Consider the following 25,230-nt stretch of genomic DNA (forward strand, 5'->3'; position numbering starts at 1 on the left):
ATCCGGTGGAATAAGAGGTGCTAAAGACTGTTCTAGATAGGGCTTTGCTGTAAACAAAGGTAAAAGCCAAAAATAATTTAATAATGGCAGTGTTGCTGTTCATCTTCAGAGTCCACATATGTGTTGTTGGTGGAGCTGATCAGAAATATTTCAGCCAAATGGTTTAATTTTAAAATGTATCATTAAGTATTTAATTAAAAATAAAATGGGGCATAATCTGTAGTAATACTAAGCAGAACCCTTTTTCAGTGATGTACAGAAATACTGAGTTCTGTTGGCCAGGTAAGTCAGTGTATAAAGAAATAACAACTGAGAGTAAACCAGCAATACTCAGTGGTCAGGAAGACAGTAGACCAGAAAATGATCATATTGTAGCACAAGCAGTCAGAATAAAAGCTTAAATACAACAGTGCAGTATAGAAGGATCAGTCCTAGTGTCTCTTCGGATTTCAGAACAGGAAAAAATCTCCAAACCCAGAGCATTAATTTCTGCCAATTTAATTACAGTCAGGCAGGTGTTGTGCAAATTTTCTCACACTGCAATCCTAACCTCCCACAATCTTGCTATACAAACTGTGGGCTTCTCTCGAGAAGACACTAAATATGCCAAATTGGTGGCACCATGTTATGAACATATGTCCATTAAAAATCACATTAAGGATTCCAAATGTTTTTCATTTGTGATGGCAGCAGGGCTCAAGTGCAGATGTCCACTGGGAATTCTAGACACTTCAGCATCAAATTACTTGTATTTAGGTAACACCTCCCATCATAGGATCTCAAAGCGTATCACAAACACACAGTAAGCCTCAAGCCCCCATATAAAACACACATAGTATTTGGTGCAATGAAATAACTGGAGCATATGCAAATCAGGGCCAAGATTTTTTCCAAGAATCTTCTTATTTAGAGATTCAGATCTTAGACAGCCAACAGAAGGCATTAAAGGTTTTAACTGAAGATTGTGAATTCTCATCACACCCAGTGTCTTCCCAAAAAAACCCCAGAAGTAGCACCTCCAATAGCTCAGTTTACAGTGGTCTTGAGGTGTTCACTCAGTACCAGTGTGTGCTGGTGTGCCCTGTATGTGTCTGCTGTCTGGATTCAGTTTCTGGAATATCTCACTAGTGAGAAACATGGGGCATGGTTTGGGGCAATGTAAGGTCTCTAAAAAATCATCTTGAATATAAAGTTTATTTTCCATTTAAATGAGATTTTTTTTAGTAGTAACTGCATTATAATGCTCATCTAATAGCTGATAAAATTTCTTCAGTTGGCACTTTTTCTCTGTGCTTCTTGACACTTGAATGTGATGCTCATCAGGTGCCTTCTTGGAAGCTGTCAAATCATTTAAATGCATGTGAATCTGACATTTTGAGATGATAGTGTTCAACAAGTGCCTTGAAAGGAGGGTTTTTAGGATGTTTGCTTTGATGGACACTATTCAGGCTGTTCAAAATAGAGATTTTGAGCACTTTTAGACTTATAGACTTACTGGAAGCCAATATAATAAATGTAAAGGTTCTTAAATGTTCAGAAAAAGCGTCATTAGAAAGTTTAACTCATCACTATAAACCAAGGTGCAACAAAGCACTCTCAATGAGCTCTGAAAGTTGTTAATGGCATGTAATAATACTCAGAAACTCTACTCCCCTCCCATTGCTAATTATCCTACAACTCCTTCAAAGAGTTTGTCACTTGGGTGTTTTGTCATGAAATTGTAGCTTTTTTTAAAGATTCTCTGAGCTGTTCTAGCAGAGGAGCATTGCCTCTGGCTTGTTATTTCTTGCAGTGAGCACACTGCAATTGCTGCTGGACCAGGTACACAACTCCAAGGGCAGCCCTTGCAAGCAAACAGCTCACAGAGAGCAGGGCAGGGACTGTTCTCTCAGCTTCCAGAAGAAAACATGAACCGTACAAATTGCCTACAGTTGCAAAAGAGTCTGTGACTGAGCCAGGTGTTCATTCCAGACCCTGCACAGCCCTCTGTGATATTTCCACTTCATAGTCCCTTTCCTTCCAGGCAGTTCTTCAGCACTGACCCATCCGCAGGAGGTCTGGAGGTCTGACCACACATGTTGAACGCTCCTCTCCTCGTGCGCTGCGTGAACCGTGAGACTGAGTCCCTGGGAGCAGGCAGAACAGGTAGCAGCAACCCAGGAGCACAGGGCTTTGCTTCTTACCTCCTTCCTTCCAACCCTAAATGACAGAGTACTTGTCATGGGCAGATTGTAAGATAAAATGTTTCTGGATCACTGCATAGGTGATGTAACTTTTTTGCCTGTGTTCAAAGTTAAGTGTGTTGTTCTGATAGCAGAGGAATGGAAAAGAGGAAAAAAAAATCCAGATTTATCATCTTTAGACTGCACTTCCATTAGCCTGTCCAGCATTTTCAGCTTCACCACAGACATGCTAGCATTTCTCAAACAAATGGAAGTAAATTTTGGCAGCCAGGAACATGCATTGATGCATGTTTAAAGTCTCTGAAGAAAGTCACCAACCTTTGATACTTAGTTTAGTATCAGCTGAAGTGCTCAATCCTGAGCTGTATTTTAGGGAAAGTCCTGACTGTGCCCCGGTACATGCCAATGCTGATATTATACCATGAGCACACTGGTTTCTTGCTTGTTATTCCTCTGCTTTGGCAGATAAGATAGTTATTCTTGATTTTATTATTATTACTTAATTTTTAAATTCACTTTTGCAGGCTCTAAGACATTGTTACAGTCACCAGGGGAGGTGGAGATCTCTCTTCCATTTTCTCCTGTAAGGAATAAAAACTGGAGTCTTGGCTAGGGAGGCACCTTGACACCTCCACACATTGTGAAGGATACTGAGGGTTTAATTCCCTTCTGTCACAATGGTGACCCTTCTCAGAAACACACGGTCCTTAGTTTGTACTCCAGGTTCCCACCTGACTCTCAGGTGGGGATGGCAGCCCCCTGCAGAGCTGCAGGTGGTTCCCCATTGGTGGTGTGTTCTCACTTATTGGCTCTGAGCAGCAGCTTATTCACCGTTCATCCTTCTCTGGCACCAGCTCATTAGCTCTGGAGGTGGGATTGGGTCATCTAATCCTAACCTTGATAACCAGTAGCTCTTTCAGAGCTATTTCTTGAGCTGTGACTCTAGTCTGGGGACTCCTCCTTACAGGAATGCTGTCCTTTGTTTCTAAACCCCTCTCAGGGATCAGTGTCCATATGTGAGCAATGGGCTCTGTAGCCACTGTAACCTGACCAGTGGCCAGCTATGTGTAGTCCTGTCAGTTTAGGAGTTCTTCTCATCTACTGCAGAAGGTCTAACAGTCACACAGAGAATTTGGCTGACTTTAGCCAAAACATAACTATGATTTTTGCATGGTTACTGCAATTTTTTTGGCTGGATGAGCAGCCGAACCACAGCCAGGAGAGAGGGGGACAAACCATGCTAAACAGTGGAGAACAGTCACCATAAGGTTTGCGTTTCCCTTCACCTGTGCAGCATCTGCTCTGCTCACTCCCACAAAGCTCAGATGGCTCTGAGATTCAGCTTGCACAAAAAACGATGACCCTTGCTGGAGTGAAATCTGGTGACCACAGAGGTGTGTGTTTGCAGCTGTCAAGGGCTCCCTGCTTCCTACCTGGGAATACCAGGGATAACCAACAAATGCTTGCACACGGGGTCAAGCACCTCTTCTTCAAGAGCTTCTGGCTTGTGGATAACTAGGGTTGTGCTAACTCTGCCCTTTTACAGAGACTTCACCTCCTCAGGCCTAAAGAAATGGCACAGGAGCACCTTTTAAAATCTAAATTTGTTTATTTTTAGTACGATGAGACAACCTCTGGCTCGTTCCTCTTGCATGCTGTTCATTGTTCTCTGTGATCCTCTGCTTGCCAGCTAGCACTCTGTTGGCAGTCATCAGTTCAGGGTTACCCAGATCTACCTGTGCAATGTACTTTTCCTCTTTTCTTTAAATGTTTCCATGTACCTTTTCTCTTTGCCAGCATTTTTGTCCATTGTCACATGCGGGGTGTCCCACTGGTCCCAGTTCTGTGTGTACTTTGTGAGCTGACTTACTTAAAAAAGGATGGCTTTAACCAGTAAGTGTGGGTGCAGATTCTGAAGGTTTAAGTTCTGTTTCTTCCTCTGCCATGGATTTCCTATTTGGCTTTAGACATATAACTTTGCATCCCTAAACCTTTATCATATCCATGGAAAGGAGTTGGGAGGTGATAATGACAATTTCTCCCTGTTCTTACGCATTCTCCTTGTTTGGTTGATAGTTCCTGGCTACAGGAGTTTAAAACATAATTAGACATGGTCATTATCTCTTCCTATTTTTCTGTCTGTGCCACAGATAGTTCCTGCTGGGTTACTGTAATGCAACTGGTATGTTCTTATTTGAAATGAAAAACATTTACTGTAACCTGTTTTTTCCTTTCAATAGCAATACAAAAGCAGCAACTTGGGCTGAACTGTCTTTTCTGTTTCAAGTGAGGTTTGTTCTATACTTTTTTCCCCCAGGAAAACAGCTTTGTTTAATATTTCAAGCATTTTATAACACTGGAAGCCAAACAACAGGATAGAAGAGCTGATTGTGCAGAAATTAAAGCCAAACTACATCTAAGGGTCAGAAGGCAAATGTGCCTATGTCAAGCACTACATACCTTTTGGTTCTTGAACCTGGCAGCTGGAGGAAAATCAACATTGCAAAAAAACCAATAATCCCTGTATCAGATCCTGTGTTTACTGAAAAACTCTTATGTAAGTGTTAACAAGTCAGGTGAAATCCTACACACTGTACACTTATGCTTAGCACTATTCTAATAGGAATAAGGCAACTTTGGTGGACAATAATGTGATTTTTTTCAAAAGCACTTTTGTTTGGTCAGTGTAAATGGTTCCTACGAGACGAGTGCCACAATTATGATTATTGCTACAAACAACACTCAGTGAAGAGATCAAGGATTCAAGTGGACCCTGGAGATCATACTTTTTTCTTATGCTTTTAGGAAGACAGAATTCTAACTCTGCTGTGCATGTGTCTGCTGACTGACCAACTGTAACTGCCTTCAAATTTACTAATTCAGGATGCTACAATATGAATACTGTTTATATAAAGAGAAGCTTCTTATGCATGAGCTTAAACTAGTATGTACAAACTAATAGCAACCCACTTGCATTCTTCAAATAAAACAAAAAACTCACCCACTTGTTAACCTTGTGAAGTTCAGGTATTTGCTCTGCAATAGCACCAGGGCAGTATCTTGTTATTTTGAGTGAAACACAAATGCACTCTGCTGAGGACATCTTAAACTGAAGAAGGGTATGAATGATAGATCAAGAGACCTTAAGTTTGTAGAGGCAGCTCTGAACAGAGCAATAACCATGAATCACAAAATTGTCATTTAGTTTTTCTTGTTGCTTTCTAGGCACTGCCTCATCTTGCTGTTTAAAAAGACTGTGAGGGCTATAAGGCTGACTTTGTTTCTTACAGGAGCAGAAAAGATGTAAAACTAAGCCTGCTATACCATATATCTGTCACCAGTTCCTGATGGAGAGGTGTGGGGCTATGTGGTTATGGTCTCTAAGTGATGATTTAACACTGTGGTAGTGTGGAAGACTAAGATTTAAGGTACCTCTGCTGATAAGTATCAAGGACTAAATCACTTGCTGTTCAGCGAAGTGAGACTAACATACATCTCTAAATATGCCCTTAAGTTTTCTTGATTTCTTTGGATTTTTTAATTAAGATGCTTGATTCGAACTCCTTGGAAAGTTCAGTGCACATGACAGTTTGTTATCTCAGCTGAAAAAAAGTGCATAGGAACACAATGCTCTTCTGAACCCACTAACCACCTCCTTACTGCTGATTTTGCAAGGTTTGATGTGTACTTGTTGCATTTCCACGTGGAAGCAGAATTTGAACTCCTTTGGGTTGTACATCTCACTCATGGATTCATTAGGAGAATGATTTAATAGTCCCATTCTGTGATCCTATTAACTTCCAGGTTCTGGTGTCTGTTCAGCTGTGCACAAAGAGCTGTTCTCTGAACTGTTTCTCTGATTAAAGATTAACAATGTGATAAAAGAAGGAAACATGGGCATCCTTGGAGTTTGTTTCTTACATCAGCTGGGTTAAACCTTTACTATATTTTCTCACTGTGTATCTTCTCTTTTAGTGTTTGGCAATCAAATTCTTCCCAGCTCTAGCACGTTTCCCCCGTTTAGTCAAAACAAGAGGAAAACTTTCTGCCTTTTAAACTTTTAGCTCTTCGACCCTTGCACAAACAGCAACAGAAACCTTTAATAACTAACTAAGAGGAGCTGTCTTTAAAACTTTCTTTGCTATCTCTTGGATTAAAGAGTGTTCTGTAAAAACAGTGGAAGTCACTGAGGTGTAGTTAACCGTATAACCATGCTAATTTCTTTTGAAATGGAAGAAGTAATGTCCTTCCCAATAAACACCTTTCTTCCAAACAGACCCAGGCACGCACCTCTGCTGTTTGCCACAAACAGCAAACAGTGCATTACTGAATGGCAGGATTGTTTCTAAATATATCATAATGTTAGATGAAACAGTTAATAGACAAATTGCAATTATGGTTAATAATTTTTAGACCACTTCCCTGACTTGTGTCTGAGCAATCAATCATCCCTGGTACTTTCAGCTCCAGTAAGCTGATGTTAAATACTTCCCCTTTTATATATCCCACATCTGTACACTATTATGTCTTGGGGGTTTTGTCATCTTATATAATTATAATCATTTACAGTCTGAAGCAGGATTTTAAGAGCCCAGACAACACTTGAAACCATTAAGTCTTTTAACTTAATACAAGTTGCTTTGGTTCTGCTACAAGAATCAGTCATGTTTAAAGAGATGATTTGTCTTCTCAAAGTCAGGATGAGCACTGGAGAGAGAGCAAAGCCTGGCTTTCCCCATGCCTTAAGCACAGCCTGTATTTAGGTGACTGTGCCCCAGACAGGTCTGCAGCTCTCCTCAGCCTCCTCTTTGCACTGAGAAGTGGCAATTTATAGCCTGCCTAGACACCAGTCAATCAATACCCTCCAGGATGATTCCCATCTGTCTTTGCTTTGCTGTGTTCCCACCTTCCCTCTGCTTTGGGGAATAAGGAAACAAACAGGACTGTATGTTCTGATGTTCCTGGATCTGACTAGCTTGTATATGACTGTAGAGATGGGGAGCAGAGAATTGTGTTCTTTGAGGCAGACAAGAAATCCAAGTCAGACCCAAATCCTCAGTGAAGTCTTCTCGAATGAACTGCAGCTCTCATCTCAGACCCAGAGGTTTGGGGAGGGGGAGAAAACAAAAACAAAAAATCAAACAAACAAAGAAATAAAAAAGCTGAAATATCTTAATAATATTCTTCTTTCCAAAGTGATCAGACTTTAAATTTTCTCCTGAAAGTCTTTCAAGCCAGCACTGAAGCATTGAGTTAATTCTGAGTCTGCAACTTTCAGTTGCTTAGAACAGTATCCAAAAGAATATAACTTTTGTTGTTTCAATTTCATTCATTAGTTGACATGCTTTTTCTTTTTTGTTTTAATTAAGGTACTTGGTGGTCTCTGAAGAAATGCTTCATCTCCGTGAAAGTGGGACACTAAAGGCACAAGCTGACAACAGCACCAGAACTGAACAATGTTTAAAGGAGCCAGATGAATGAGAAGGTTAGAAAAGTAAACTCGCTTCCTCTGAAACAGGTGATGGTGTGAAGGAGGTTATGTACTGCTGTCATTATGAAGAGGGGCAATTTCTCACTGCAAAACAGGTGATGGAGGCAGCGATTGTCCCTGGGGTAAGAGCACAGCCCAGGCGCGTGTGTTTGCAGAGCAGGGTTAAGGCGCAGACCCCGCTCTGACAGGTGCGGTGTGAAGGCGACACAGACTTGGAAACAAAAGTGAGACATTGGAGGAAAGTGAAAATGGAAAACTTTCCAGATGCCAGGTGGAAAATGATATTAAAGCTGTCAAAATTAGTCACAACAAAGACTGGGTTTTCTCGTAGGCTAACAGGAGTCATGTTCTGGAGAAGGAGTTTTCAACTACAATACGGTGGATCATAAATGAAACAATTATCAGTATTGGAGGTTAAATTGGAGCCTATTTGTTTGGCTTTTTACTTTGGGTTTTTTTTCCCCCCTTTTTTCTCTTCCAGGTGCACTGCAGCAGTCTTGATTTACTCTTCATTTTGTGGACAGGTCAAAAATGTGTAAATAAATCACACCATCATTCCTTCACATAGTTATCTATTCTGGGCCTAATTCCAAATGCAGTTAAATTGATGGCAATCCTTCCATTGGCATCAGAGAACTGCAGTTTAGAACCTGTGATGGAGGTGCAAAGCATCACAGAAGAGGCTTGTTAAACAGCCTCTGCAGTCATCCAAAGTGATTTTTTAAACACAGTAAGGAAAGGAAACTTAGAACTACCTTCAAGGTCAAATATGCTTTATGTAAGTGGCAATGGAGCTTTTTTAAAAAAGTCAGCCCCACCTAATAAGCAGTAAACATCTTAAATATTATAAAAGGCATTATTCGGATTTAAGATTGACAATCTGAACAGATAACCCAGTATTTTACTCATTACAAAAATTAGCTGCACTGTTTATACTTGGGTAGAAAACCACAGATCAGAACAAAGTTCGCTGTGTTTCCTTAGTGCAGCCAAGGGTAGAATTTACTCTGCTGATTGAGGATTTCAGTTGTCCATGTATTCACTTTCATGCACTGGTAGATTCTTATCAGCAATTTATCTGCAATTTTGTGGCTGAATTTTGTTTCTTTATGCAGCGTTACTTTAGCACAAGAAAATGTGCCTACATTAAATTCCTTATATCCCTTATAAACTACTCCTAACAAACGATAATTCATACTGAATGTTTACCCCCCAAAGTATAATTATGAGTTTAAAAATAAAATGGCCCTCTCTTCTTTTAGTGATAGATTTTTCAGCAGACTGTTGATGTGTTAAGAGAGAACCAGACTCCCAGAGGAGTGGGTAGAAGCTTGATTGCAGCTGAGATAGACGGTGCAGCAGCAGTGGTAACTGGAGACTGTACACACAACAGACTATAATGGCCATTATGGAGCTGTTAACCTCTAGTGTGTCAAAAACTAATCAGAAACTGGGTGAATTTGCAGCTTGCTGATCCAAGTGGTTCCTTTAAATTCAAGAAAAAATGAACTGAAGGGCTAGTCTGCATTTGAGTTATAAATCCTTGAAAATATCAGTTAATAATGGAAATAATGACAGACCTTTATTGTAGCTGCATGGATGGTGCTGGTATTAATAATTCAGAAGTGCAAGGCAGGACAGCTCTTGGAAGCTGATGACTGTTGAAGTGCAGAAAACCTCATTAAAATGACCTAAAGGGGGGTATATTATTATAACAACTTTTTTCCTACAGTGCTCTTCAACTATCATAATTGCACAGTACACATAGCAACTTGAAAAGATTCAGAAATGTGTAAGAAGTAAAATCTCTGGCCACAGTTACTGGCAGCATAATTATGTGAATATATTGTGTATTCTGCATCATGTTCTTTAGTTTTGAGAGCCCACAGATTCGTGGATGATGAATAATGTGGTGTCTAACTAAAGCATCATCCCTAAATTGCTGGAATACATATTCAGCCTTAAATAATTGCTTTGGAATGCTGTTGATTACAAGTAGAAGAATAGTTATTACTAACTTGCAGTTATTAAATGTAAAAATTTTATATTACTTTTGCACTTAAGAATCTACAGAACTGTGGATTGGAGTAGTTGTTGTCAGGGGTATTTATGAGATTTTCAGTTGCTGTCTCTGAGGATAAGGTCCAATAACATCAATGATCTGAAATCATACTTTTTCAAGATGTGAAGATTTTAATTTTTCATTCTTACAGCTAGTTACAGTGGCCCCACTGATGTATTTTCTCACAGCTACACTCTTTGCAGGAATCAAATTCACTGGCTTTTCAAATGGTGCTACACAGCCCAGGCTCCCACCACAGAGGAACAACAATAATGACCCTGCCAAATCCCATGGGAAGGGGAATGTGTGGTTCCTGGGTACCCACTGGTGTTAACTGTGCTCAGACACACCATGTAATGGCTTTGGGCATAACCCACCTCAGCTGAGGGCACAGCTCGACAGGCCAGTGGTGTGTGCTGCCTTTGTGCTATGGATGTTTCCCAAATGCCAGTTTTACTGGGTTACTTCCACAGGCATGGTTTGGGGCTTGGATTAGTGTTCAGTAACTCAGGTTAACAGGACCTGGAGCACACTGGACTGCAGTCCCTTTGCAGTGTGCTATACCCTGCAATAGGGCTGGTCCCATGGTGTAATGGAGAGCACTCTGGACTCTGAATCCCAAGGTTCGAGTCTCAGTGGGGATCATCCCCTGGCAGTTCAATGCCTTCCTGCCATCCCATCAGATCTCGGATGCTCAGCAGGGTCAGCCCTGGTTAGCACCGGGTGCTGTGACAGTCCTGAGGACTTCACTGTCACTGTCCAAGCTCGCTCGGCCGTGGCAAATGGACCTTAGGACTGAAACGGTGGGGCCAGTTCTGTGCACGCTGTGCCTCACCTAAAACATTCACTGGGCAGGCTGGAAGGGCCCACCCACGGGGGGAGAGCCCTTCCCAAATCTTCGTTCACCAAGTCTGGCCATACATACAAACATACCCTGCAATACACTCAGCTAGAACTTAAAGCTCCACATCTGTCCTTTACACTGTAATAGATCGTGCACAGTGAGTGGGCCTTTATATAACATTTGACAGGTGGAAATTGCTAGTCTAGAAGGGCACAAAAAATTAAACATTAAGTCTCTCAAATCGCACAAGTTTATCTCAAAGGCATTTTACAATGCCTTTGTAGAACTCTAATTTAAACTTATTGAATGAATACCCAATCCTGGCCTAAAGTAGAGCATAACAATGCTTATATATCACCCTGCAAAGCCATTCCAGCTGATTTCACTGGAGCCCTTCAGCTACACTCGGCTCCCCCGGCTCAAGGGTCTCCCTTAGGGAACTATGGGAGCCACTCCAGATATTTTCCTAGTGGGAAACCAATTGAGTTCAGGCCCGTGGCCTCCAGCCCAGAGGGAGGTCAAGGGCCTGTAATTAAGAACAGAGAGATGTCCATGTAGAGCTGGAGGGTGACAGAATGGCAGCAGCTGGCGCAGCGTTCGCTGTGCCCTGCCCGTGAGGGGACAGGCATGGGGCACCCCTGCGCAGGAAAAGCTCTGAGGGTGTACCCACCTCAGGGCTTTGTGCCCCCTCAAGGCTTTGTGCCCGTGTGGAATTATCAGGTGAGAACAGCAGTGGGATCCCCCGGGAGAGGGCAGGGTGCGAGACAGGGGGACACCCTGCACTGGGGGGGTGAGAGAGCCGCTAAGCACTGGATGTCGGGAAAGCTGCTAAATTGTGCACATTTCCAATTAAGCCTGGGTTTATTAGTATGGATGATTGTGTTTTTACTGCTGAGGTGCCGCGTGGCCGGGGAGCCCCCAGGTGAGGGCGGGCCAAGGCTGCGGGCGCCGTGCGGGGCAGGAGCAGGGGCAGGGCCGCGGCTCGGCCCCATCGGCCCGGCCCCACCGCCCGGGCCGGCCCTCGTGGGGACCGCCGCCGTTGGAACAGGCCCCGCAGGGCTGCGGGAACCCGGCAGGGCAGAGGGAGGGCGAGGCAGGGCGAGCGAATGAGCGGGGCCGTGGCCGCTTTAGCACCGCCACGTTCGCGCCCTGAGCGTTGTGTGTGTGTCAGGGCACAGGAGGGGGCCGGCCCAGGGCAGCGATGCTGCGGGGACAGGGACAGGGCATGGGGCAGGTGAAGGGGAAGGGACAGGTGCAGGGGAAGGAGCAGGGACAGGGGATGGGGCAAGGGAAGGGGAAGGGGCAGGGACAGGCTGTGGTGCACAACGAGCCCCAGGGGATGGGGAAGGGACAGGAGCACGGACAGGGACAAAGGCAGGGCCAGGCCGTGGGGCACAGCGAGACCCAGGGAATGGGGAAGGGACAGGGACAGGGGATGGGGATGGGGATGGGGATAGGGAAGGGACAGGAGCAGGGACAGAGGCAGGGCCAGGCCGTGGGGCACAGCGAGCCCCAGGCCATGACTCTGACCCTGCGGGAAGGCATCTGCATGTTCTACGACTTAGAGGTGACCCAGATTCACGTCCTGCAAGGAAGGAGTTCAGAAAGCAAAGCCACAGAGAAACCACCAGACATGCTCCTGATGGAGGTACAAGTGTTAGCTCATCCTATCACACCCATTGAGTTCTGATGTCAGGGTTGGTGTTTTCGAATTTGTTGGGTTTAGGTGTCCAGTCCTTTGTGCAGCTTTTTAAAACTCCATCCCATCTGTTAAAAAAGTTTAGGCTTTCTAGATGACTAACTTGTTGAAATTCAGACAAGTTTAATTCAGTGCACCAGTTTGGTACTATTTGGTTTGACAGCCTCGATCTCTTAAGTAGCATTACACAATTTTCCTTCTCTATAATTCAGTTAGTTCAGTATTGCAGGCGTTGTTAAAGCTGGGTGGGTAATATTGTCTCATTTGAAATGAATTTTATTAAAAGGACATGCCAACACTGCTATTTATTCTGTGCCAGATACTGGTTTTATAATAAAACATTATTTTTTTCTTTTAAAATTCATGCACCACTAGATAATTTCTGAGGTAGGTCATGTTTAAATTTAGTTAATGCAAGAAGTATCACAACCTTGTTAATTGCCTTATGGCAAAGAAGGCATTACAATTAGGCTGCAGAAGTCTTATAATTGATGAAAAACTAAGAGCATACTTCATGTTTTATTTTAAAAGGTATATGTATGGAAATGAAATTTAAAATTTTTTTTAAAATGTAGAGGGTATTGCCTTCTCAGTGGTGTAATCTTAAAATGATGCTCTGAAATTTTACTTACAATTTCAAAGATTTAGGGCTCAATTTTAGTAATTGTTCACTTCCCAGTTAGGCTCTTGTGTGCTAAATGCAAATTTTTTGTTGCAGTTTTGTCCATCACATTTGAGACTGAAAATCAAAATGAATTGGTAGCTTGTATTTTGTTGACTGCTCAGTTGATTTGCTACTAGTGACTGCTGTTGATTGAGAAAGTTGTTAAACATTTTCTTTTTTAAATTAGATTGACAGAGATAATGGTGCCATTGCGTTTGAAAATAACATCCAGCAGCTGAGTCCATCTGAAGAGGGGGAAGGAAAGAAACTTTTTTCCACAGTTGGGGAAACAAAGAGCCAAAGCTGCAAAGACAATGAGAATTTGTCAGAGATGTGTAATGAAAGTAAAGAGCAGGAATATACAACTGTATCAGAAAATGCCAAGACTGTAAAATTTGAGGCTTGTGTGCCACATGAGAAAAAAGGTAAAACGTTAATAATCTTTGTAGATCATTTCTGGATAGCATGTTTTGAGTGAGATTTTGAAGTGAGGCTGAAGTTTACATGAAATACTCAGAGTGGTAATTGTTAAGTGTAGATTAGGTTAAGTCTTAACATTCTGTGGAAATTTGGAAGAAGAAATAGCTCCTTTCAGCATTAAGTGTTAGAAGATCTTGTTCAGGCTGATGTCATCTGCCTTGTGTTCAGGAGAGACATTGTGCATGACATTTAGAAATTAATGGTCTTTTGAACAGTATGTGGTGTTTGAAACCTCCAGGGAGATTTCAAAGTTAATATTGTATAAATGCCTTTGAATAAACCTAGTAATTTATTTAGTTTCTTAGTTCGCTCATTCAGCTTGAAAATGAGCTTTTTTGAGGGTTTATGGATGAGCTTAGAATTGTTCTGTGTTGCTGGCAGAGGGTGGTGAGCAAGTATCAATCAAGACCTGTCAGCAAAGTCCCAGAATCTAAATAAAAGTGACAGAAAATGTCTGATTTAAGATTTCAGAAATGTAAAAGTATGTTGCAGAAGTTAAGGACTGACTTGGAAGGGAACAGATAAGCATCTGTTTCCCTAGAAACTGTCTGTGTGTGCTGTAAAAGTTGGAGGACATCAGTGATGTTGAGTCTGTAACGTGTGCTGTAGTATCTGGATGTTGAGATAGCTTGGCTGAGATTGTTTATGGATATTTACAAATTGTTAATGCCCCTTGTTTTAGTTACAGCCTTTACAGGAAGCACATTTGAGCAGCTTTAACAAAGCTAACAATGTTCTTTTGTGTGGGCATGAATCCACAATGAATAAATGACAATAAAGTGGTTTTGTTTGCTGTTACTGAAGTGAAGTGTGATCTGCACAGCTCTGTGTGGTATAAAGCATTGCATAAAATGCATTTTGGTCTCAGCATGAAAAACATTACAGAGAGTGCACTTGGGAGCTGAGACAACTGTTCTGGAAAGACTCCTCAAATATGACGTATTTGCCATTTCACAGTTTCAAATCTTCTTCATAACTGAAAGTGTTGCACATTTAATCTTGTTACTCCCAAAAGAAATTCATTACTGTTGTGCCATGAACTTTATTCTATGACTTCTTCAAGGAATTGATTCTTTTTTTTCCCTCAAATTCAACTAGTAATTCTAAAGAGGCTTTTACATCGTGATTTTTTTAATATACACTTTACAGATTCAGGACTACCAGAGAGCTGAGAATGGTTTAACCTGCCATTTCCAAAGCTTTGAATAAGCTTCCTTAGTACTAATTACACAGTTGTCAGCAAGAAGTGTGTTGCACAGGTTGTAAGTGCCTTGATGAACCACGTCTTAATGATGGTATTGAGAGAAGAAGTTTCATCCTGTCTTGGAGGTGAGAGCTAGAGTAGGAGTTAGGTTTGCTGAGATTAGATTCCCAACTGTATCATTAACATATAGCACTATTTTGGGGCAAATCACTCAAGTCTTAATGAAGCCCTTTAGTGTAGAAATATGACAGAGTTTTACCCAGAGTAGAGGGACTCTATTGAAATTGGTACCATTTTTTGAAAATGTAAAGTCATTATTTTGTGCCTCATACAATCTAAATATGTCTGTGTTCCAGCAGGAGAAAAAGAAGGTTTCAGCTGTTTTTTCTGCACATTCACCTCAGTCAGATTATCAAACCTGAAGCGTCATTTGAAAACCCATTCTGAAGAGAAATGTTTTGTGTGTCACCTCTGCCCTAAGGCTTTTCATACAGCAACTCTTCTGCACAACCACATGAACACACATACAGGTATCTAACACTTGGAAATGCTTCATTTGACATACTCTCTGCAGAGCTGAATTAACAGGCAAGAGACTTTACCTTAGTTCTGTATTCTGGGATAATTTTTTGCTCAGAAGTTTCTCTGGTTTCATTTGCTGTTCCACAATGAAAAGACATGGTCTGTAGTTAGTCACTCTCTAGGTATGTATTTGTCTATTTTATTAAATACCATTCTAAAAAATTTTGACTGATTCCTGTATACATGGTAGAATTTTCTGTGATGTTTTCACTTTGCTGGATAAACATATGAAGGAAAATGGTAAACTATATTTGTAAGAAACTTAGGGTGTACATATATATGGAAGAAATTCCTTACTGTGAGGATGGGGAGGAACTGGAGCACCTTGTCCAGAGAAGCTGGGGATGCTCCATCCCTGGAAGTGCTCAAGGTCAGGTTGGACAGGGCTTGGAGCAACCTGGGATAGTGGAAGGGAAGTTGGAAGGAGACAGCCTAAAGATCCCTTCCAAAATAAACCATTCCATGATTTTTTCTGTGTTAACAGTCAGAATATCAGAAAAGGTTCTATTACAAAATTGTAATGGTGTGTTCTTGCAGGGACCAAACCCTACAAATGCAGTGAGTGTGACACAGCATTTGTGACCAAGGGTGAGCTGTCCCGACACAGGCGATACAAACACACTTTAGAAAAGCCTTTCAAGTGCACAATATGTGAATACTCCAGTGTAGAAGTAAGTACAATAATTTAGCTTTTTAAAACTGGTTTAAGGGCATCTTCTTTTTTATTATGCTAAAATTGTTAGACAATGTGTGTGTGTGACTTTGGCCCTACAAAACCTCATTTGCACTTCATTCCATGTGTTGTAGGACAATACTAGCCCATGTCTGACATGAAGCTTGTGTGTTATGCTTATATGCTTGATGATGTTTGGTTTTCTTTCCAGGATTGAAACTTTCTTTATCAAGAAATAAAAAACTTAAGAGTTTTCTTAAGGGTTCAGTTGGAAAAAAGAGGCTTCAGAAGTGCACCTGTGATTGAATCACAGTCACCTATGATTGAATCACTGTTTAGTGGATATTCAATATCTGAATTTTTTATGTGCTGTGTCCAGATCTAAAGCCGTAAGCAAGCCTGAACTTTATTCCATGCACCTTATCTTATTAATTAGATTTTTGATAGCTTGCATCTTTAAAAACTCTGACAGTTTATGTTAAATTATTCTATTATTTCCCCTTGTTTCAATAAGGAACTCTTCAGCACTCACTGCTCTTACAGAACTCTCATTCCTGTGAGCTTTACCTGAATGAGGAAAGCTGAAGGAGCTCTCTAGTACTGCCATGGAAACTGACTTTTGTATAGCAAAGGTTGGCAGTCATGTTTAATTTTATTAAAGTGAATAATGTTGTAGATCTGAATGGATCTAGCAGTGCATTCCTTAAGTATATTTATAAATGGAGGAACTGAAAATTTGTTAACTCCTAATTGCATATCTACAACATTTATGTAGAACTTATCAGAGCAGTATAAAAAAGTAGAATGAATTAAATGCAATAAAAGTGCTTCCTTGGGACTTCAAGGTAAATAGACTTTGGCTATGAGTTTGGTCTTTCATTTATTTTCCTAAGTATTTTCAAAGAATTTTATGTTTGGTATGTCCAGGTAGTGTGATGGTAGTAAATACCTTCATTTTAAAATTCTAGCTGTTATATTCTTCCTATAAAATTTCTCCTTTTGCTTAAGTGGACACTAAACATGGGAGTAAGATCATCTGGGGAAAGAGTACAGAAGTGTTACCTAAGAAATAGACCAGGCTGATTGTGCAGGGGGGAACACGGATGGGAGAGTGCTTATTCTGGGATTAACACAACATTTTAAATTGCAATGGACATATTGTGTAAAATTGCTTATATTCTAATTCATTATGTCTCTGCTGTAGGTGTTACTTCAGAAAATCTCTTATTTTGTGTTAGGCCAGCAAGATGAGACGGCACGTTCGCTCGCACACAGGAGAGCGTCCCTATCCCTGTGGCCTGTGCAGTTATGCCAGCAAAGATGCTTACAAGCTGAAAAGGCACATGTTAACTCACACAGGTAGGACTCTGGTGCAGTGATCAAGTCTGTGGCCTTAGGCCCTTAACATTCATAGGGTTGGACTGATCTGATTTCAGACTCTACATTAGCCCTTTTTTAATCTTTAGTAAAAACATGCCTAAAAAACATGTTCTCTTTAAATGTTCTGGCTTTGGCTATTGGAAGTCTGGCTGTACAGTGCTATTAGTTACAGTCTAGCTGTTCTTCCTAAACTACTTTTATATTAGCAAAACATTTCATTTGTGTGCTGCTGTTTTCTGTGGATCAAGTTATCACTTTCATTTCTCAATGAGTTGATTTTAAGTGGACACGTATCCGATGAGAGATTTTTAAATGTCTGTTCAAAACATGGACATTTGTGTGGCCCCTGGTTGCTAGCAAGTAATTTGATATCTATGCTATACTTCAGGATTTAACTTAGCTCAGATACAATATGTAATGTGTGTTATGATGAGTGTTTTAGTTTCATCAGAGTGTGACAGTGTGTTTTGAATCAAATCTTCCACATATCCCTATTTATCACTCATTGGTTCATATCTTAGGACAATTTTGGACTCGTAGATACTGGAAACCCAGACTTTGTGTTGTAATCAATTACATAAACTTACAGAAACTTGTTTACCCTTTTGTGCATTGTCAACTAATAGTAACTTCTGCATGGTCTGGAGACTGTTGTTGTTGGAACATGGATATTGAGATCTGTGGGAATTTGCATTTGTATCCAATAAGTTGAGTTTCTAATCGTGTGTTATTTTAATATCTTTTTAATAGGGGAAAAGCACTATGAATGTTGTATTTGCCAGGCCAGATTCACTCAAAGTGGTAGCATGAAAATCCACATGTTACAGAAGCACGGAGAAAATGTCCCAAAACACCAGTGTCCACATTGTAGTACCTTTATTTCCCGAAAAAGTGATTTAGGTGAGTTTAAAGGGAAAAACTGAAACGAAATGAAGCGATGAGTAGAGGTGAAATCTCTAATTTTCACAAAATTGCACAAAATATATCTGACTTCATATCAGCACTAAATATTTCTATGGAAAATGTGTTCATTGTTTTCCAGGTAAGTTCCTTCTGCAAGGGGATGTGGTGACATCTTGTGGTTGATGTTTTAATTTGTTTAAAATGCAAAGTAGCAAAGATTTAGCTTTGATACCTGTGGCACTGTGACCCTCTGTCTTTTGGTAAGAAATGTGTGAGGCAATAGAGCTGATCAGTAACAACAAAACCTACATAAAATTTTAAGTGTCCCGAAATATATGAAAAAGCTATATTGAAAAATTACTTAGGCATACCAAAAATGCCTTTAGTATCTGTGTTTTCAAATAAAGATCCAATTAAAGTATGGTAAATCTTTGAATGTAGAAGTGGAATTATTATTTACATATCTACAATTTCTTCCTTCATATATTTTTTGCAGTTTTCATTTTAATATTGTAAATACTACTTTGGGTAGCATTTTTAAATTAATTGTTGTGTATAGACTAAAGCAGAGAATTACTGGAATTTTGCAGAGAATTACTGGAATTTTTAAAAGTGATTTATTAAACGATTTTCATGGAAATCAATAAGATTGAGGTTTATAACTGCCTGATTTCTATGGAAAGTTACAACATCTTGCTGCAACTTTAGTTACCTTAAACTAATTTGCCTATTTGGGCTATTTTATTTCAACTAGAGAGAGCGCCGAAGGTTCTTTTGTGTTTCCCTCAACAAGGTTTGCATTACTCGGGGATATAAACAGTCCATCTCTTGTTCAAAATTGAGGAAATCAAAAACTGGCCATTAAAATTAATTGTTTTTAATAACTGCTTAGATGTCCACTTGCGAAATCTCCATTCCTACGTGGAAGAGGCGATCAAGTGCAGGGACTGCGAGGCCGTTTTCCACGAGCGCTACACTTTCCTTCAGCACAAGAAGACTCACAGAGGTGGGAAAAGATTCAAATGTGCTCAGTGCAGCTACACATGTAGCCAGGTGTTTAAATTCCCTGAGAAAACACTGCTCACTCAGTTGATGGTTTGGCAAAGTGTTATTGGCTTTGGGGTTATAAAAACTTTGTGACTGCAGTTTAACTAAAGTTGTGTAGTTACATTTATGTCCAGCGTAAAGCCTTCACAAATAAACAGTGAAAATGAAATGCTGGAAAGTATTCTTGATAAATCTTCTGTACACAAACTGCTTAGAAGTATAAAGTAAGAGCAATCACTTTCAGTGATGTCTGATAAGAGCAAAATACAGTATTTGAGCCTAAAATGTGATTTTCAGCAGTGACGCAGAGTAAATTCAGTCTGAACTGAGAGTTTTATTTTAGAGAGTACATTTAGGATATTTGGGATAGCTTTGGCCTTGATACATTGGAATGTAGCATTACTCTGGTCTGGTTATTTTCTCAGCAATCCTTAATAAAGTTAGGAGGAAAACCTCTGACCTCCTCCAAGGGGGAGTAGTATCCCAGTGTGTTCTTCAGCATCTGCTCACAGTGGAGGATAAATAAGGAGTCTGTGCAACACCCTGACACTTCCCTGTGTGCCTGTGAGGGTTGTTTGTGCATGTGCCACAGAGCTGGGCAGTAATGTTACAGATACTTTTGTTCCAGCATGAATGCTGAATTGCACATAAAATAAACAAACTCACACTGGTGAGAAGCTCTTCACTTGTTTGTGCTGGAGCAAAAGCTGTGGATGGAAGCAGCTTCTCACTCTTCACTTTAGGAAGCACCACGGCTGTAACGTTAAGGGTACAGTTTATGGATGTCCTAAACATGGCAAGGGCAAAGATGGATAAGGGCAGGATAAGATATTACTTTAAGGGATCTCAGTGGAATTATCTTTAGCAAGTATTGCAGATCATATTGGCACAAAGGACTATTTACAAGAACATGTAGTGATAGGACAAGGAGGAATGTCATCAAAGTGACAGGGAGTAGGTTTAGATGAGGTATTAGAAAAAAAATCTTCCCTGTGAAAGTGGTGAGACCCTGGCACAGGTTGTCTAGAGAAGCTCTGGCTGCCCCATCCCTGGAAGTGTCCAAGGCCAGGTTGGATGGGGCTGGGATAGTGGAAGATGCTCATGGCAGGAGTTGGAACAAGATGAGCTTTAAGGTCTACTCCAAACCAAACCATTCTGTGAGTCTAAGAGTAAAAAGCAGTGTACTGGCTGGAATGTTAAATCCTTAGTGCTAGGTCAGCACAACTAGTTTGTTTTCTTTCCCAGACCGTGCTTTGGGGGATTAATAAAGAACTTTATAGTATTCCACTTTGTGTAGAAAATACTCTGCCACATCATGTTTTCAGGATTAGTACTGGTTCTACAATCCAGTATTGAAGTCACTAATGTTTAATACAGTGATATTCTGAAATAAGAAGACAAATTCATAAATAAACAAAGGCAGTGTGGGTATGAAATTTAAGAGAAATTGAAGAACTTAGATAGCTGATGTGAAAGGGTGCTAGGGCCAGTTCAGCAAGGAAGGTAAGAAATTACGATTCACTTCAAAACCACATGCAGTGAGAACATACTTCTCATTTTGAGTTAACTGCATGCTTTAAAATACGTGTAACCTTTTTTCCACGTACAAATTTTACATGTAAAACTTTATTGCTTATCCAGGAACCAGAAAATGGTAAATTTTATTTTATCAAATGGCAGTGTTCCTTTAAAGCAGAATTTTAATACATATTCTGGAAAATCCTCTGGAGTTTTATGAAGGTAGTTAACTAAGTCAGTGTTCCAAAATTTGTCTGTCAGAACCATAATTGTGTGTGTTAAATTATTTACCTAGATTAATATTTTATTCGTATATTTATTCTTCATTATACTAACAGAAAAATATGCATAAGCATGCTGAAAATTGTGGATTGGTAAGGGCAAAAACTGCTGCACCCAGAGAGGGAATCAAGGGCAAAAATAAAATCCATGAGACCCCAAAGCATGTAAAGCCAGAAGGTAATCAGCAAATAAGTTAGAATTTAATCATGTAAATTAGAATCGAGACTAAAAGGCTGAGGCAGTGAGTCTTCCCTGCTGTTTCATTACTGTTTCTTAGTGAAGCTAATAATGGAAGAATAGTTCAGAATAGGCTTTTCTGTGGTCAGAAATTCTGGCCATCTGTGTTGGGTCATTGCTCAGGTGCCCATTCTGGGCTGTTCCCCTGCTCCAAACAAGTTCCTCAACTCCCTGCTTAGCAGTGCTTGCAAATAGAGTTTTCTTTTCCCTTTTGCAAATTCCCTTTGCCTTTATAAAGGAGAATGAGACACATCATTGCTGAGCTGGACCACAGTGAGGGTTCTTGAGAGCTCCTGATTTACAATACACTTCTTTAATACAGACCAGATTGAAAACTTTTCACTGTCAGGACTCAGACTGCCTGTTAATCACAGATCATGTAGCATATCTTAATGAAGAAACTGTTCACCTTCTTTCTATCATACTTAGACCAGGAAGTGATCAAATAGTAATAAAATGTTTTAAATGGCCTCTGTCCCACTGCAGGGATGATCAGGCCCACTCATAGAGGTCATGGTTCAGTATGTCTGTGCAGTCAGGAAATCACTCCTAATTCCTCAGTGCTGCTCTTTGTAGGTAGCTCTGGACACTGTTTATTCTGCCACTTCAGTCTCTGCACTGTTGCAGAGTGAGAACTGGTTCTAAGGTCACCTTCAGAGCCACCAGGGCCAAAAAATAGCTTTGCCTGACTGGAATATCCTGTTGTTTGTCCCTGTTCTTCCCAGATGGTGTCTGAAAGCAATAGTAGTCTCCTTGACAGGATTTTTCAGGTGATTTTTTTTGGAGTAAGAGATAAGAATGGAGATACATCTTAGGCCTGGGTGTCTCAGAACCTCACCTTTTGTGTATCAGGTTGTATCTGCACTGATTTGTGGGCAATAACACAGAGAAAATCTGACATAGTGAGAAGAAGAAATGTTGGGAGCTTTTCTGAATCTAATGAATATATATCAGCAGCTGAGTTTACATTAGCATTGACACTTCTGTTTTCACTGGTGAGGCTGTAATGGTATGGTTAGAGAGAAGTGTTACAGCTGCAGTGTTTATGTTTTTGCAGTAATTCGATTTTGCTATTTGTTAATGTTTTCCTACATGCAAACAGTTTCTTTTTGGTATCTTGCAAATATCTTCATCTGAAAGCTTGATTTTCTAGAGCTATGATAATGTATCTTTAGATGTTTTTCATGCAAATACTCAGTTCATTCATTGACTCACACAAGTATTAGAAATTTCTGTGCTGTTTCAAAAGGTTTTTCCCCAAAGTTGATGTTTGCAAGTATTTATATATCACTGTCAACTTGTGGTGCTGTCAATGATTTGCTGTTACTAGTAATTAAAAAAAATGTATATAATAATCTAATTAGAAAAAGAAAAAATATATATATAATAATTAAATTTCCAGTTAAATAATGCTTAGTTTTCCTCTGATGAGAATACCACACTCAGTAACGTGGCTTGTAATGTAATATCCAACATAAGATACATTCATTCCCCAGATAAAGTGTAAGATAAAAGATGTTACATATTGGCACTATTTTCTCCACTAAATTAAATTGTGTATTTGTTAAATTTATTGAAATATTTACTTGTATTTCTAGTTAATCATCACAATATTTAATTTTTTTTCCAAAGTTGCCCTGCAATCATTCCAAGATGTCTCTACTGTGAAAAATGAACATTGTGCCAGTGAGATGTTTTAGATGAAATAGAAACAGCAGCTCCAAGAGAACACAAAACAGAAGCCCCTTGGGAAAGGGATGGACATGAAGGACAAGTAACTCACAAACAGACTGGTCTTGCTTATTCTCTGTAGTTACAACTGACCTGTTCAAAGTCTGGAACTATCTCCAGTTAGAAACTTAGAAAAGGTGCTGTTTGGAAGCTGTTGAAGCCTCACCCCTAAAAACCACTGCCAAAGTGTGAAGATTATAGGGAGCCTCCACCTGGTTTATTCTACACATGTAACAACAGAATGAGAAACAAATAGAGAATTTCAGAGTAATTTATTAAAAATTGGATAGGCTTGTTTCACCTTGCATTTCATGTATTTCCAGCCTTACTCAGAGAATTGCAGACTGATCTGAGGCAGATTTGTGTCTCAGGAGCTCCACAGCACTGAGAGCTGCCTGAACTTCAGGTGGTTTGTGCTTTGCACATGAAAGGCAGTAGTGTTTTAATGCAAGGCACATTTGCAAATCCCCTTTCTACAAATACTTTAGTTTCTAATAGAATTCACTATGCTAAAATACAATTTTGTGAAAAAGCATTTGTGTGAAAAATACAGGGATAAAAATTACCACTTCAGTGACAGAAACCTTGTTTGGCTTTGTAGTGTGTTTTTGGCAAACCTGAGAAGTCAGAGTGCTTGAATTCATCAGAATTACCCATTGTTTTGTCTTTCCATGACAGTGGTGTTAATGGAGTGTTTATAAACGTTCATATTTATTGGTTTGTGTCTGTTCCCATAATGCTGAAGTTTTACTAAGTTCATTTATTCTTAGCAATGACAAGACTTAATAATACTTTTGTCTATGCTAATTGATTAAATAATATTGTTGAGTTTATTCTTGTTGTGCTGTTTCCTTTGGTGTTATAAAATCTAAGCAGCAGAGTTGTTTAATTACTTGGTGAATTTTATGAATATACACTGTTCAATTATTGGTTGGTAATAACAAAGCTGACTCATTCTGTGCCAACACACAAGAATCAGACTGCATAAAGTGGAATATGAATACAGTAATAAAAGATGTATTTATCTCTCAACTTGCAAAATTATTTTTTTGATAGTTAGAAGCTAGAAATGTGTCCTTTTAGAAATTTAGAATAAATGTTTTGACCTCTTCAGGAGTCATTCCTAGTGCTCTCATGCTCTTTAACAGCAAACAGTAATTGTTCTTTGTGATTAAAAATTTGCATAATGATGCAAATGCAAAGATTTCCATCATTATTTAGATTGATATTTTACTAAGATACTTTAATAATATTATTCATGTATTTTATGACCAGTATTCATGTATTAATATCTCTTACAGCAATACATATTCTGAACAGATGTCAATTTTTAAATATTTTAATTTAGTAATTGTCGAGGAGTTGTTGAATATACAGGAATTATTCATGTCATGAAACAGTACTGAAATATTCTGTAATATTCTCTAACTGTTCTCAATAATTCAGTTATTTGGGAAAGCATCCCAGGTTTCCTCTGCAACCTGAAGTTGTCTGTGCTTTAAACAGGTAATGCATGAGTAAATTTAGTTCTGCACAGACCCATCACACCCAGCAGATAAAAGCAGAGAAAGAGTAAAACCAGGCCTTTGGATACATTATTTTTTACTAATCAGGCTCCGTAACATAACTGAGACTTGACATAGAATAACTGCAGCGCTGCTAATGCTTGGCATGGGACGCTGCGGATTTAAGTGTATTTTGGTGTGTCGATTAAAACAAACTCTTCGCAGTTCCCGGCGATGCCCGCAGGGGGCGCTGCGAGGTCACCACGGTGTCCCCACCATGTTCCTACCGTGTCCCCACCGTGTCCCCACCGCTTCGTGCGTGTCCAGCCAGGGCAAAACCAGCTCTTTGTAGCTCGTAAGTGCTTTTATCACTACAAAGGGCAGTCACCCTGCCAGGAAAGAGGATGGGAAGCACCTGCTTCTGATGAAGATCTTGGACGGCAGCGGAGATGGGGAAGAGCCTTGAGGGTTGGAAAAGGTTCTTCCTCCAGCGGGTGGTGGGCACTGAACAGGCTCCACAGGGTTTAGTCACAGCCCCAAGGCTGCCAGAGCTCCAGGAGCGTTTGGGTGATGCTCTGAGGGCCAGGGTTTGACTCTTGGGATGGTCCTGTGCAGTGTTGGGCTCGATGATCCTTGTGGGTCCCTTCCAACTCAGCTTATTCTGGGATTCAGTGCGGAAGCCCATTTGGGATGGGATGGGATGGGATGGGGTGGGGTGGGGTGGGGTGGGGCTGACCTGTGGCTC

At 40.2% G+C, this 25,230-nt stretch overlaps 1 protein-coding gene across 7 annotated transcripts; it reads left to right on the top strand.

The window, feature by feature from the left end:
- The first annotated feature begins 1,945 nt into the window (after positions 1–1,945).
- On the top strand, positions 1,946–24,289 carry CTCFL (CCCTC-binding factor like). 7 transcript variants are annotated; one of them, XM_071573077.1, is made up of 10 exons: positions 1,946–2,145; positions 4,501–4,740; positions 7,553–7,701; positions 13,131–13,368; positions 14,984–15,157; positions 15,747–15,880; positions 17,121–17,241; positions 18,013–18,162; positions 19,058–19,171; positions 22,882–24,289. In XM_071573077.1, exons 3-10 carry the CDS (start codon positions 7,657–7,659, stop codon positions 22,947–22,949), a joined length of 1,044 nt encoding a protein of 347 aa, XP_071429178.1. In that variant the 5' UTR covers positions 1,946–2,145; positions 4,501–4,740; positions 7,553–7,656; the 3' UTR covers positions 22,950–24,289. The 7 variants fall into 7 exon arrangements, with proteins under 7 accessions (XP_071429178.1, XP_071429177.1, XP_071429181.1 ...); XM_071573076.1 differs by lacking the exon at positions 4,501–4,740; XM_071573080.1 differs by lacking the exon at positions 4,501–4,740 and having other exon boundaries at positions 14,987–15,157.
- Positions 24,290–25,230: the final 941 nt, after the last annotated feature.

The sequence above is a fragment of the Pithys albifrons genome, chromosome 18 (assembly GCF_047495875.1).
Source record: "Pithys albifrons albifrons isolate INPA30051 chromosome 18, PitAlb_v1, whole genome shotgun sequence".
NCBI lineage: Eukaryota > Metazoa > Chordata > Aves > Passeriformes > Thamnophilidae > Pithys > Pithys albifrons.